Raw genomic sequence first — 13,834 nt, 5'->3', positions numbered from 1 at the left:
AATGGACCGTAAATTAGTTTGTGTATATGTCATTGTAGGTGAAAGTGAGGGTGGGGGCACAGTAAAGAGTTGTGTGAGTAGCATTTAGTGAGAGAGAGAGAGAGAGAGAGAGAGAGAGAGAGAGAGAGACAAAGACAGAGAGTGAGTGAGGGGTGTAGGTATAAGGGGAGTCTAGTGAAGAAGTTTCACAGCCATTTGAAGAAAGTTTTGTACTTGCGTTTCTCTGTGTGTGTGTGTGTGTGTGTGTAGTATATGCATGCATATGTGTGTGCATGTGTGTGTGTGCGTGTATATATATACATATATTAATGCATACATATATATATATATATATGACATACATACATACATACATACATACACACACACACATACACACACATAAATAAATGAATATATATATATACATACACACATATATATATATATATATATATATATATATATATATATAAAGAAACAGCTGTTCTTGAACTACTAACTTCCACCGGGGTGCAACACAAGATACTCCTGCACGCACGCACGCACACACACACACACGTACACACACATACACACATATTTTCTCCACTCGCTTTCTGTCTCTCTCTCTCACACACACACACGCACACATACATGTGGACTGTTGTACACGCACATGACCAGATGTGCACGTACGCGCACACACACACACATACACACACATACACTCACTGGTACTTGTAGTAACTTACACTCCCATACATGTTGCCAACTACTTAACTCTTGGCGGCACCACCACCACCACCACCATCATCACCAACACCACCAATCACCAATACCACCACCACCACCCCTACCACCATCACTCCCACAGCCTCTCTCGCACCCCCAATCCCCGCCAGCCTCTTTACTTTTCCTACATCACCAAATGCCTCTCACCTTAACGTTTATTTCCTCATCGTACGCGAGACACGGAGGAAAGGATTATTTTATCTTATCTAATCTGAAGTCTTTAAACGAAACAGGACAGTCTACTCGGAGTCAGGGACATACAAATACGTATATATATATATAGAAAGAGAGAGACGACGACGAGTCTTCGATCAATCATGCATGATGATTCCACGCCACCAAGAAACATGGTGCTACCGTTCGGATCGACTTTCGGTAAACAGAAGTAAGAGAAATTTGCCATATTTTCTGAGTGTATTCAATCAGCAAAAAAAAAAAAAAGACACAAACTTTTAACAATAACAACAACAATAATAATAATAACATTGACAATAACACAACGACAATAAATCAACAATCTTCTTTCTTTAGCTTGTTTTATTCATTAAACTGCGGCCCATGCTGGTAGGAGGGGTCACAAACTTGAAGGGTTTTTAGTCGAACGAATTGACCCAGTACTTTCTTTTCTTTTATTCTTTTACTTGTTTCAGTCATTTGACTGCGGCCATGCTGGAGCACCGCCTTTAGTCGAACAAATCGACCCCAGGACTTATTCTTTGTAAGCCTAGTACTTTTTCTATCGGTCCCTTTTGCCGAACTGCTAATTTGAGGGGACGTAAACACACCAGCATCGGTTGTTAAGCGATGTTGGAGGGAGGGGACAGACTCACACACACACACACACACACACACACACACACACACACACATATATACGACGGTCTACTTTCAGTTTCTCTCTACCAAATCCACTCACAAGGCTTTGGTCGGCCTGAGGCTATAGTAGAAGATACTTGCCCAAGGTGCCACGCAGTGGGACTGAACCCGGAACCATGTGGCTGGTAAGCAAGCTACTTACCACACAGCCACTTCTGTGCCTAATATTTTTTTATTTTATCTCATTTTTATTTATTATTTGTTTATTTATTTGAAGCTTAGTACTTATTCTATCGAACTCTGTTGCCGAACCGCTAATTTACGGGGAATTGAACACATCAATACCAGTTGTCAAGCGGTGGAAGGAGACATACACAGACACATACACACGATGGGCTTCTTTTTAGTTTCTGTTTACCAAATCCACTCACAAAGCTTTTGTCGTGCCAAAGCCTTAGTAGAAGACACTTACCCAAGGTGCCACTCGGTGGGACTGAACTCTGAAACATGTGGTTGGGAAGGAAACTTCTTACCGCACAGCCACATCAAACATTTTCCGGGAAAGGGCTGGTGTTGACGTATTTATATATATATCTAGATAGATAGATAGATAGATAGATAGATAGATAGATAGATAGATAGATAGATATATTATCGATTTCGGAAGGATGTAAGGCATAATCGATCACCGGGGGGATTTGAACCTCGAAGAAAAAAAAAAGGTTACGCAACTAGATACCGCAACACACGTTCTCTCGAGTCCCGACCGATTCTACCAACCACTGGTCCTACTGCACTAATAATAATAATAATAATAATAATAATAATAATAATGATAATAAATCTATTATAGGCACAAAGCCTGAAATTTGGGGGGCGGGGGTAATCGATTACATCGACCCCTGTGTTTTACTGGTACTTGATTTATCGACCTCAACAGGATGAAAAGCAAAGTCGACCTCGATGGAATTTGAACTTAGAGCGTAAATCCGAACCAAATACCGCTAAGCATTTCGTTCACTGTGCTAACGATTCTGCCCCCTCACTGCCTTGATAATAATAATAATAATAATAATAATAATAATAATAATAATAATAATAATAATAATAGTGATGATGATGATGATGATGATGATGATGATGATGATGATGATGATGATGATGATGATAAAAATAATAATTATTATTATCATCTTCATCATCATCATCATCATCATTATCATCATCCTTTCCTCGACCCATCCTTTCAGTTTCGATGTGGTGGTCATGGTGGTGGCGACATTGACGACAATGACAATGCCAACGCCGACAGTGATGATGATGATGATGATGACAAAGATGATCGTAAGGTCTTCTAATTTAGGCGCAAGGTCAGAAATTTTAAGGAGTTAGATGACACCACCAAACCTAGTATTTGATTGGTGTTTTACTTTATCGAACCTTGGCGGAATTTGAACTCGTGATAAGCTTTGCCAAATTTAACACTAATTCGTATTGGTTTCAAGAATTTTGCACAAGGCCAGCAATTTCAGGAGAAGGCATAAGTCGATTACATTGACCCCCAGTGCTCAACAGGTACTTGATTTATCGACCCCGAAAGGATGAAAGGCAAAGTCGACCTCGGTGGAACTTGAACTCAGAACATTCTTTTCTTCTCTAGGCACAAGGCCCGAAATTTTGGGGGAGGGGGTCAGTCGAATTAGATCGACGTTTGATTGGCGAAAGATAAATATGTTTGTAATTTCCTATTTATAAATATCTATTTTTATTGTGTGTGTGTGTGTGTGTGTGTGTGTGTATATATATGTATATGTACTTTCTTTGTATGTTGCAATATAGTAAAACATCAAAAGATGTACCGCGGTTTCTTTTAATGACATACTTTGAGTATGTGTGTATGTATAGATTTATTTTTTATTGTCCACAGGGGGCTAAACATAGTGGAGACAAACAAGGACAGGCAAAGGGATTAAGTCGATTACATCGACCTCAGTGCGTAACTGGTACTAATCGACCCCGAAAGGATGAAAGGCAAAGTCGACCTCGGCGGAATTTGAATTCAGAGCGTAAATACGAACCAAATGCCGCTAAGCATTTCGTCCGGTGTGCTAACGTTTCTGCCAACCCGCCGCTTTTTAATACTAATAAATATTAAGAGATTAATAGGTCAATAACATGAGACCAATATTTGCAAAAGTATTTGCAATGTGTGTGTGCGTGTGTGAGTGTGTGTATGTGTGTGTCTGTGTATACACACGGAAGTCATACAGGTGCACGCATTTACATGGACTTGTACGTGCGTATATATTTGTGTGTGTGTGTGTGTGTGTGTATGTGTGTGTGTGTGTGTGTTCATGCATTTATGTATGAATAAATATTAATATTAGAGCGGCGAGCTGGCAGAAACGTTAACACGCCGATAAATTAAGTACCAGTTACGCACTGGAGTCGATGTAATCGACTTAATCCCTTTGTCTGTCCTTGTTTGTCCCTTCTATGTTTAGCCCCTTGAGGGCAATAAAGAAATAAGAAACGTTAGCATGCCAGGCGAAATGCTTAGCTGTATTTCGTCTGTCTTTACGTTCTGAATCGAAATTCCGCCGAGGTCGACTTTGCCTTTCATCCTTTAGGGGTCGATTAGTACCTGTTATGCACTGGGGTCGATGTAATCGACTTAATCACTTTACCCGTCCTTGTTTGTCCCCCTCTATGTTTAACCCCCTGTGAACAATAAAGAAATAAATCTATACACACACACACACACACACACACTCAAAGTATGTGATTAAAAGAAACCGCGGTATATCTTTTGATGTTTTGCTATATTACAAATTACAAAGAAAGTACATATATATATATATATATATATATATATATATATATATATATATATATATATATATATATATATATATATATATATATATATATATATACTCACACACACAATAAAAATAGATATTTATAAATAGGAAATTACAAACATATTTATCTTTCGCCAATCAAACGTTCTAATTTCCACCAATTCACGAGAAACCATCCATGTAAGACAACTGACAATATTTTATAACTGATCAGCTGTTTTGGGCTGTTTTTCGCTGTTATCTCATTTACCCCAATTTCTTTTAGATTTTTAATGTAGGAGGAATTTTGTTAGGGCGTTTGTTGCTTTGCTTTTGTTTTGTTTTGTTTTTTGTTTATATAAGCGCAGGAGTGGTAAGTAGCTTGCTTACCAACCACATGTTTCCGCGTTCAGTCCCACTGCGTAGCACCTTGGGCAAGTGTCTTCTATTATAGCCTCAGGCCAACCAAAGCCTTGTGAGTGGATTTGGTAGACGGAAACTGAAAGAAGCTCGTCTATATGTGTGTGTGTGTGTGTGTGTGTGTGTGTGTGTGTGTCTGTGTCTGTGTCTGTGTGTGTTTGTATATATGTGCCCGCCCCCGCCACCGCTTGACAACCGATGCTGGTGTGTTTACGGCTCCGTAACTTAGCGGTTCAGCAAAAGAGACCGATAGAATAACTACTAGGCTTACAAAGAATAAGTCCTGGGGTCGATTTGTTCGACTAAACGCGGTGCTCCAGAATGGCCGCAGTCAAATGACTGAAACAAAAATAAAAAGAATAGCAATGTTTGTCTCGCGTTAAAATACTGGAAGTATCTTAGGCCAAACTTTTGTTTTCAAGATGAACACCGAAAATGTTTGGAACGTGATTGGGGGGACAAAGCGGCGAGCTGGCAGAGTTGCTAGCACCCCGGGAAAAATGCTTAGCGGCATCTTGCCCGTTCTCTATGTTCTGAGTTCAAATTCCGCCGAGACCGACTTTGCCTTTCATCTTTACGGAGTCCATAAAATAAGTACGAGTTGAGCTCTGGGGTCGATAAAATTGCTGGTCAATATGATTTGAAGAAACGATTGAGAGCTGGCCGAATCTTTTGCATTCAGAGCAAAATGAACCTGAGTTCAAATTCTGCCGAGGCCGATTTTACTTTTCATCCTTTCTGGGACGACAAAATAGATACCAGTTGAACACTGGGAAGGTCGATGTAATCGACTTGCGCCCATCCACACCCCGAACTTACTGGCCTTGAAAGTAATATGATTTGAGGCAGATTTGGCTGCTATTAAAAGCAGACCGAACAGTCATGTAAGAAGTCCGTAGTGTTGTCGCTATCGTTGTAGTGGTGGTGGTGGTAGTGGTTAGATTTTGGATAGCGTGTACTCTGTTGCCTTAGCTCTTTGACAGAAGGAATATCACTTTTAAAGCTGGGACCCCACAAATACAATACGTAGCTACCGCGGTGTAGGGAGGTCTTAACACAGAGGCACAGTTGGCTCGGGAACAAACTAGACTGTTCAACAACAATAACTGCTTCTCCTGCTGTTGCCGCTGCTGCGGTTGCTGCTGCTGCTGCTGCAATACAAAAATACCAACAGCGATAGCAAGAAAAGGCTCTACAATAGCAACGACTACAACCAAAACAGTCTCTTCTATCAGGCTAATGTCAAGGTTTGTAAACACCGACAGAGCAGAAGAGACAGTTTACAAACACAAACACACATACACACATTACACGCACAAGAACACACACATACAAACACAAACACACACACACACACACATACGAACACAAACACGCGCGCGCGCACTCATAAACAAGTACACACGTATATCTTTCTGAATATGTGTAGATATATATGTCTATGTATATATATATATATATACATAGACATATATACTACTATAGCCTCGAGCCGACCAAGACCTTGTGAGTGGATTTGGTAGACGGAAACTGAAAGAAGCCCGTGGTATATATATATATATATATATATATATATATATATATATATATATATATATATATATATATATGTATGAATGTGTGTGTATGCGTCTGTTTGTCCCCCTCCACCATCGCTTGACAACCGATGGTGGTGTGTTTACGTCCCTGTGACTTGGCGGTTCGGCAAAAACTGTCTGGGAGTGGAGGGGGCTGTAGTAGAACACACTTGCCCAAGGTACCGCGCAGTGGAACTGGACCCCAAACTGCACGGATACAAAGCGAGCTTCTTTACCACACAGCCATGGCTAGAGTGAAAGAGAGAGAGAGAGAGAGAGAGAGAGAGAGAGAGAGAACTGTGCTCGTGCGGATGGGTGTGTATGCATATATATATATATATATATATATATATATATATATATATATATATATATATATATATATATATATATATATATATATATATGAGAGAGAGAGAGAGAGAGAGAGAGAGAGAGAGAGAGAGAGAGAGAGAGAGAGAGATGTGTAGATGTATTGATGTACTGTAGACACCCCGGCAACATTTGTCCCTTCTTGCCAACACTCATTCCCTAAAATAAACATTCGAGGAACTCATTAATAACTGAATTATTTTCATATGTTTATCACCTCCTGCCCTTAGATGGTCAGGAACTGCATTTCCATCGCCACCACCACCACCACTACCACCACCAATACCATCAACACCGCTAACAGCCCCAGTACTGTCACAACCTGTAACGCCATCGCTGCCACCGCCACCATTACCACCACCACCACCACCACCACCAACACCATCTCCACTACTTTCATCACCATCATTCTTACCACCACTACTACTACTACTACTACTACTACTACTACTACTATCTGGCCACCACTACTGCCATCACTAGATTTATCACTATCATTTGCGCCTCCACCATTCCAGTCATCACCATGACTACCAACATCATCACTACTACCACTGCTACCATTACCACCACTACCACTGCTACTACCTCTACCATTACCACCACCACCACCACCACCACCACTACTACTACTACTACTACTACTATCTCCATCGTCACGGTCACAACTACCATCGCACCACCATCACCACAACCACAACTATAAACACAACCATTACCACCACCAGCGACACTAGCGGCACCAACGACAATAACAACTAATCCAAACTCGTTCCTATTTAATTAAAGTAATTACTTAACCATCTTCGGAGTCGTTATGTTATTATGATGTGAAATATTGGTTGACTGGAGATGGAGGAGGGAAGAAAGGACTTTGATCGGTGTTGAACCCTACGTATAAAGCCCTTCGTAAAGACCATAGGTTCTCAAAGTGGGCGCTACCGCCCCCTGGTGAGCATTGAGAGAGTCCAGGTGGGGAGTCCGGGGGTGAGGAGAGAAAAGGAAGTATTGGGAAGAAAGCAGTGGACGCTATGAATTTATTATGATATTATAGTATTGGATACAAGTTATATAATATTATATCAAATATCAAATGATTCATAGTATACATAAATATAAAATAGTATATATAAATATAAAATATAAAATAGTATATATAAATATAAAATATAAAATAGTATATATAAATATAAAATATAAAATAGTAATTTAAATATAAAAATATGGTTGGGCACTGAGGATATTATGTGGTTATGAGGGAGGCGGTGGCCCAAAAAGTTTGAGAACCTCTGGTATAGACTCTTACATGTAGGCCCCTACCTAAGAGTACACGGGGTAAAAGGTACACGGGGCCGTTATGTTTTTTAGTGTTGCACTTGATTACATCAAATCTCACCGGGGTATGTTGAACCCCCTAAAGAGGAATATTTGAGGAATACACTGGGAATGTGGGGTGGAATGCTTGGTAAATAATTAGTCCCATTTAATTAACTACAAGGATAATGAAACCCTGTTTAATTCTGCTACTTATTTATTCCACCCGACTCTGCAAGAAATTTAAACTATGCTTTACCCCAGGTATAAGCAATTTTTACCGAGAAGCGAGTCGCATGAGATGCAGCTTATCAACAGGCGGGCCGCACTACTAAAACATTTTCAAGATAGTATTTCGTTAGGCGGGCTATTCAGAAAGTCCTTCAGGCCTCAGGTTGCCTATTACTCTTCTGCCCCCAACAGATTTTGAACCCAGTAACTAGAGATACAGGGCTAAATACTGCATCATTCTTAAAGCTGTGTACTTCAGTCAAATAAACTCATTCCTTGTTTCTTTATTGAGAAGATACAAAGGGTGGGTAGTTTACGATAGGGAAAAGGTGATGTTGTGATCTTCATGTTCATAGGCTTTAGTGACACGTATGGAATTGAATGGTATCAAGTAAGGCTACAAAGAAGATCGAATCTGATCCAGCTCTCTATTCTTCAGTACCATATCTCTTTACTATCACCAGTAGTTCTCAACCATTTTTTGCCTATAGACCCCTTTGATTCCCGTTTTACTCAGGGGAGGGGAACCCTCGTAACCATTCGATATCTAAAAATTCCTGTTACATTTCTGTGATTAAATATTCTTTTCTACTCTAGGCACAAGGCCCGAAATTTGGCGGGAGGGGGCCAGTCGATTAGACGACCCCAATACGTAACTGGTACTTAATTTATCGACCTCGAAAGGATGAAAGGCAAAGTCGACCTCGGTAGAATTTGAACTCAGAACGTAAAGACAGACGAAATACCGTTAAGCATTTCGCCCGGCGTGCTAACGTTTCTTATTTCTTTATTGCCCACAAGGGGCTAAACATAGAGGGGACAAACAAGGACAGACAAAGGACTTAAGTCGATTACATCGACTCCAGTGCGTAACTGGTACTTGATTTATCGACCCCGAAAGGATGAAAGGCAAAGTCGACCTCAGCGGAATTTGAACTCAGAACGTAAAGACAGACGAAATACCGTAAGCATTTCGCCCGGCGTGCTAACGATTCTGCCTGCTCGCCGCCTTTCTGTGATTAAATATTATTAGGAATTGCATTAAAGAATGCTTAAATATTTTGTGTATTGTAGAAATATAACCAGTTTATTGCCCATTAATTTTAACAACAAAATCTTATATGGAACCCCAAGTGCCATATGGACCCAAGTTGAGAATCACTGCGTTACACCAACATCATATCTGTCTATCCCTACGTCACTACCTCTCCATTAAATCGCTCTATTCTACACTATTTCTTTCTCTCCTTCATTTGTTTCTCTACGCCTCCGACTAAGCCTCCTTATCCTTACATCATACCTCTCTACACACCCTACATCATGTCTCTCTACACCTGCCTCATAATTCGTTACCCCTACATCTACCCTTATTCTACGTCTCTACCCTCAACGTCATATTCCACCTTCCTCTGCCCCGCCCCTCCACAATATCTTTCCGTCTCCCTCCACACATACTTCCTCAATTTCACAAGTAAAAAAAACCCAAAGCCAGTTTAACAAAGCCGTTGCTGGAGAAGGGAAGTTAAAATATAGCAGGATTCTTGAATCCCCCATCAATTCAACACTTTAATCTCAATCGTAATTGGATTATCGATTAAAGAGATAAAAAAAAATCTTTCGGGGATTCAACAAGTTAAAACCACTTTATTCTGCTTTTCAACATTTTTTTTCTCTTTCAAATAATTTTCCTTTGAGGAAATTTAATTTTAATTTCTTTATGACAAAAATATCATTTCCGTTTTACAAAGACCTTATATTAAACAGATGAGGAACCGATATATAGCAGCGCTCATACATTTCCCATGCGCATTAGCGGTGTAAGAGAGAAATGAAATTATGGGAGCCGGGAATCGAAACCGGTCCGTTGAGATTCAATAGAATACACACCATCTTTTCCAGATATATTTAACGTTTCTCATGTACCTTTACATTGTCGTTTTGCTAACTTCATCTCACCTTCTCACATCTCAGTTGATGAACAATGCGTAAAGAGGTGTTTATATGTGTATGCATAAATGTGTGTGTGTATGAGGTAGTTATATTTGGAAGTGTGTGCCTGTAGACATGTGTTAGTGCGTGTGTAAATTTCTGTGTGTGCACGTGTGTTTATGCATATATGTAAGCATGGGTAGAGTTTATGTATGTGTGCATCTGTGTGTGGTTTCGTGTTTCTATGTGTGTAGAATAAATGTGATTGTTGGTGCGTATGTCGGTTCTCTGTGAATGTGTGTAAGTTTGTGCGTACATGCATGTAGATCTCTTTGCATGTGTGCACAGGGGCGTCCAAATTTCTTGCCGTAGTCGTTTAGCCCTAGGTAAATCCTAATCCAGCAGACTCATGATACATATATAACCAGTCTAACAATTGACATCTACAGATCGCTTCGTTGTTCAATTAGCGTTCCACGTGGACCAAAGTGTTCCTTCGAATTTCTCTATCCATGAATTATCCATGAAATAACTTCTTGGAGTGGGGGGATGGTGAAACTCGAAGCAGATAAAGCTATTAATACTAGCGTGTAAATATTGGGTTTAAAAACACTTTGGATAGAAACCGGCCAAGACTGCTATTATAGCTTTACCTGCTTCGAGTTACACCGTTCAAAAAATAAAAACGAATTATTTCACGTTCTACCGAAGTTTTTAAATTCTTATGATATCAACAGCATACGATTCGCCTTAGTAAAAATAGGGTTCCTCAGATGAATGCAAAATACCAGTGTTCTAATTTCTATATTTCAATATTTTCTCCCGATGATGTTGGTTGGTAACCCATCACATTTAAATTAAATATTTATATTAATTACGCAATTATATAAAAGATAATGTTTTTATCGATTGAAACAATTAAAATAGGGAACAATTAAATTATTAGCAATCGATAAAATTTCAGCTTTTTATTATTATTACTATTATTATCATTCTTCTTCTTCTTCTTCTTCTTATTATTATTATTATTATTATAAGCTATATTCTGTGTTGTATATATATATATATATATATATATATATATATATATATATATATATATATATATATATATATATATATATATATATACATATATATATATTATATATTCATACACGCGCGTGCACACACACACACACATACACACACATATATATATATACACATAAACACAAATATATATTATATAAATATTATATATATCATATATACGATCTATCTGTGTGTATGTGTGCGTATAAATGTGTATGTTTGTGTGTGTGTAGAATAATCTTAATACGAGATAGAGTGAACAGGCATTGTTCCATATACATATATTATATAACATATCATTGTATCCTACTTGTATGTATATATTTATATACACATGTATGCATGAACATGTACGCCTGTTATGCCCCCATAGATACGCATATCATACGCATGTGTAATAATACTGTTTAAAGGGGTGAATGGTATAATGGACGCATTTTACATTTATTCCAACACATTCTTTTTTGTATTTCGTCCATTTATTCGTTCTTTCAACAGAACGCGTTCAATACATGAACTACAAATATTGTGGGAACAGAAGCTCTGAAATGTTATTTTTCACTTGTTTCCAGTCATTAGATTACGACCATGCTGGAATTTTAGTCTAACGAATCCACTCCAGCACTTAATTTTTTCTTTGAAGCCGAGTATTTACTCTATCGGTCTCTTTTGTCGAACCGCTATTTTATAGGGACGCAAACACCAACACCGGTTGTCAAGCGGCGGTATATATGTGTGTGTGTGTATACACACACACATATATATGTATGTATGTATGTTTGTATGTATATATATGCTTTCAGTGCGAATGGTTTTGTCATACGGCGCCGTATTTTGCAATAATGGTATTTTTATATAAGCTTAAAATTTATGGCGATCACCATGCAATGACTAAGGAAAATAGTTTAATAACGGGGCATATAAGAGAAAAAAAGAAGGCTTTCCTATCCGCGTGGCACTCGAACCCACACTCCTTTGTTAACGCGACTAACGGTGTTACCTTTACACCAGCGAATTAGCTTCCCTCTTTCTGTCAATATATGTATAAGTATGTATGTGTGTGAATATATGTGTGTATAGAACGGGCTTCTTTCAGTTTCCGTCTACCAAATACACTCACAAGGCTTTGGTTGGCCCGAGGCTATAGTAGAAGACACTTGCCCAAGGTGCTACGCAGTGGAATTGAACCCGGAAACGCCACCACAGACATCGCTACCACTAATACGACCACTACCATCACCAATTTACATAAACGACTGTCCCTACCACCGGTACACCCATCACCACCACTACCACTACGACTATCCCCACCACTACCACCACGACCATCCCCACCAAAGACATCACCAACACAATTATCACTAACATCATCACCATCGTCATCATCAGCAACACCATCTCAACAAGTACCATGGCCTCAAAACCCGCCTTCAGCCATCAACACCACCGCCACCACTACCACCACCACAGTAAACACTGCCAGCACGTGGACCACATAACAACAACAACGACAACAATAACAATAACAAGGCAAGAAGATGCCAGTTTCTATAAATGGTTTGTGATGAGCGGCATAAAGTACATTGCTCAGATGTTTGCATCACATTAAATGGAGACAGCGTTTACTAGGGAGCGGGTGGGTGGGTATGAAGAGATGATTGAAAGAGGCGGCGTGGGTGGGGTGGGAGCACGAACTGGTGTATACACGTGTGTGTGTGTGTGTGTGTGTGTATATATTTATATATATATATATTTATATATATAAATAAATATAATTATAGTGGCGAAATCAAAGAGTTCATTATGTATGTATATTTAGGAGTTTCTGTGAGTGTGCGCGGGCGTAGGTGTGTGTGTGTGTGTGTGTGTGTACAGAAGATTAATATAACGGGTAAATCAAAGAGCTCTTTCTGTATATATATAATTTATATGCGTATAAATATAAATATATATATACGTATATATATATATATATATATATATATATATATATATATATATATATATATATATATATGATGAGATATATATATATATATATATACGTATATATGCACGTATATATATGCATATGTATATGTATATATATGCATATATATATAAATATGAGTATATGTGTGTGTGCATATATATATATATATATATATATATATATGCATACACATACACACGTGTGTGCGTGTGTGTGTCTATAATGAGCTCTTTGATTTACCTGTTATATTAATTCCTAGCGTCACTCAATTCACAGATTCCGTTTTCGTCTGCACGCTACCTTTCCTTCCACTTTGCTCAGTCCCACTTAAAACAAACTACACACAGACAGAGACAAACACTGGCACATAAACACACGCCCAGTACCACTCCTATAGACACACACACACACAAATAGACATGATTGTACAGTTTTATTTACTCGTGTGTATATATGATACATAAAGAGAAACTCGATATATGAATGAATGCATATGAAAACAGGAACGGCTATAAACCTGCAGATGTATGTAC

At 38.7% G+C, this 13,834-nt stretch overlaps 1 protein-coding gene across 18 annotated transcripts in view; it reads left to right on the top strand.

Annotated features, from left to right (window-relative positions):
- Positions 1-13,834, top strand: part of LOC106867546 (proton channel OtopLc) — a 271,069-nt gene that overhangs the window by 153,473 nt on the left and 103,762 nt on the right. Inside the window, exon 1 of one of the 18 annotated variants that reach the window (XM_089361824.1) lies at positions 480-1,138. The exons of 14 other annotated variants lie outside the window; for them this stretch is intronic. In XM_089361824.1, coding sequence (XP_089217950.1) covers positions 1,071-1,138 — 68 coding nt within the window. In that variant the 5' untranslated portion in view covers positions 480-1,070. Of the gene's footprint in view, positions 1-479; positions 1,139-13,834 lie in introns of those variants that run through there. 3 more of the 18 variants (XM_014912450.3, XM_089361827.1, XM_089361826.1) reach the window with 3 other exon arrangements.

Source organism: Octopus bimaculoides, chromosome 13, assembly GCF_046866305.1.
Source record: "Octopus bimaculoides isolate indiv1 chromosome 13, ASM4686630v1, whole genome shotgun sequence".
Taxonomy (NCBI): Eukaryota; Metazoa; Mollusca; class Cephalopoda; order Octopoda; family Octopodidae; genus Octopus; species Octopus bimaculoides.
Note: the sequence above shows the minus strand (reverse complement) of the source record. Positions and strands in the feature narration are given on the sequence as shown.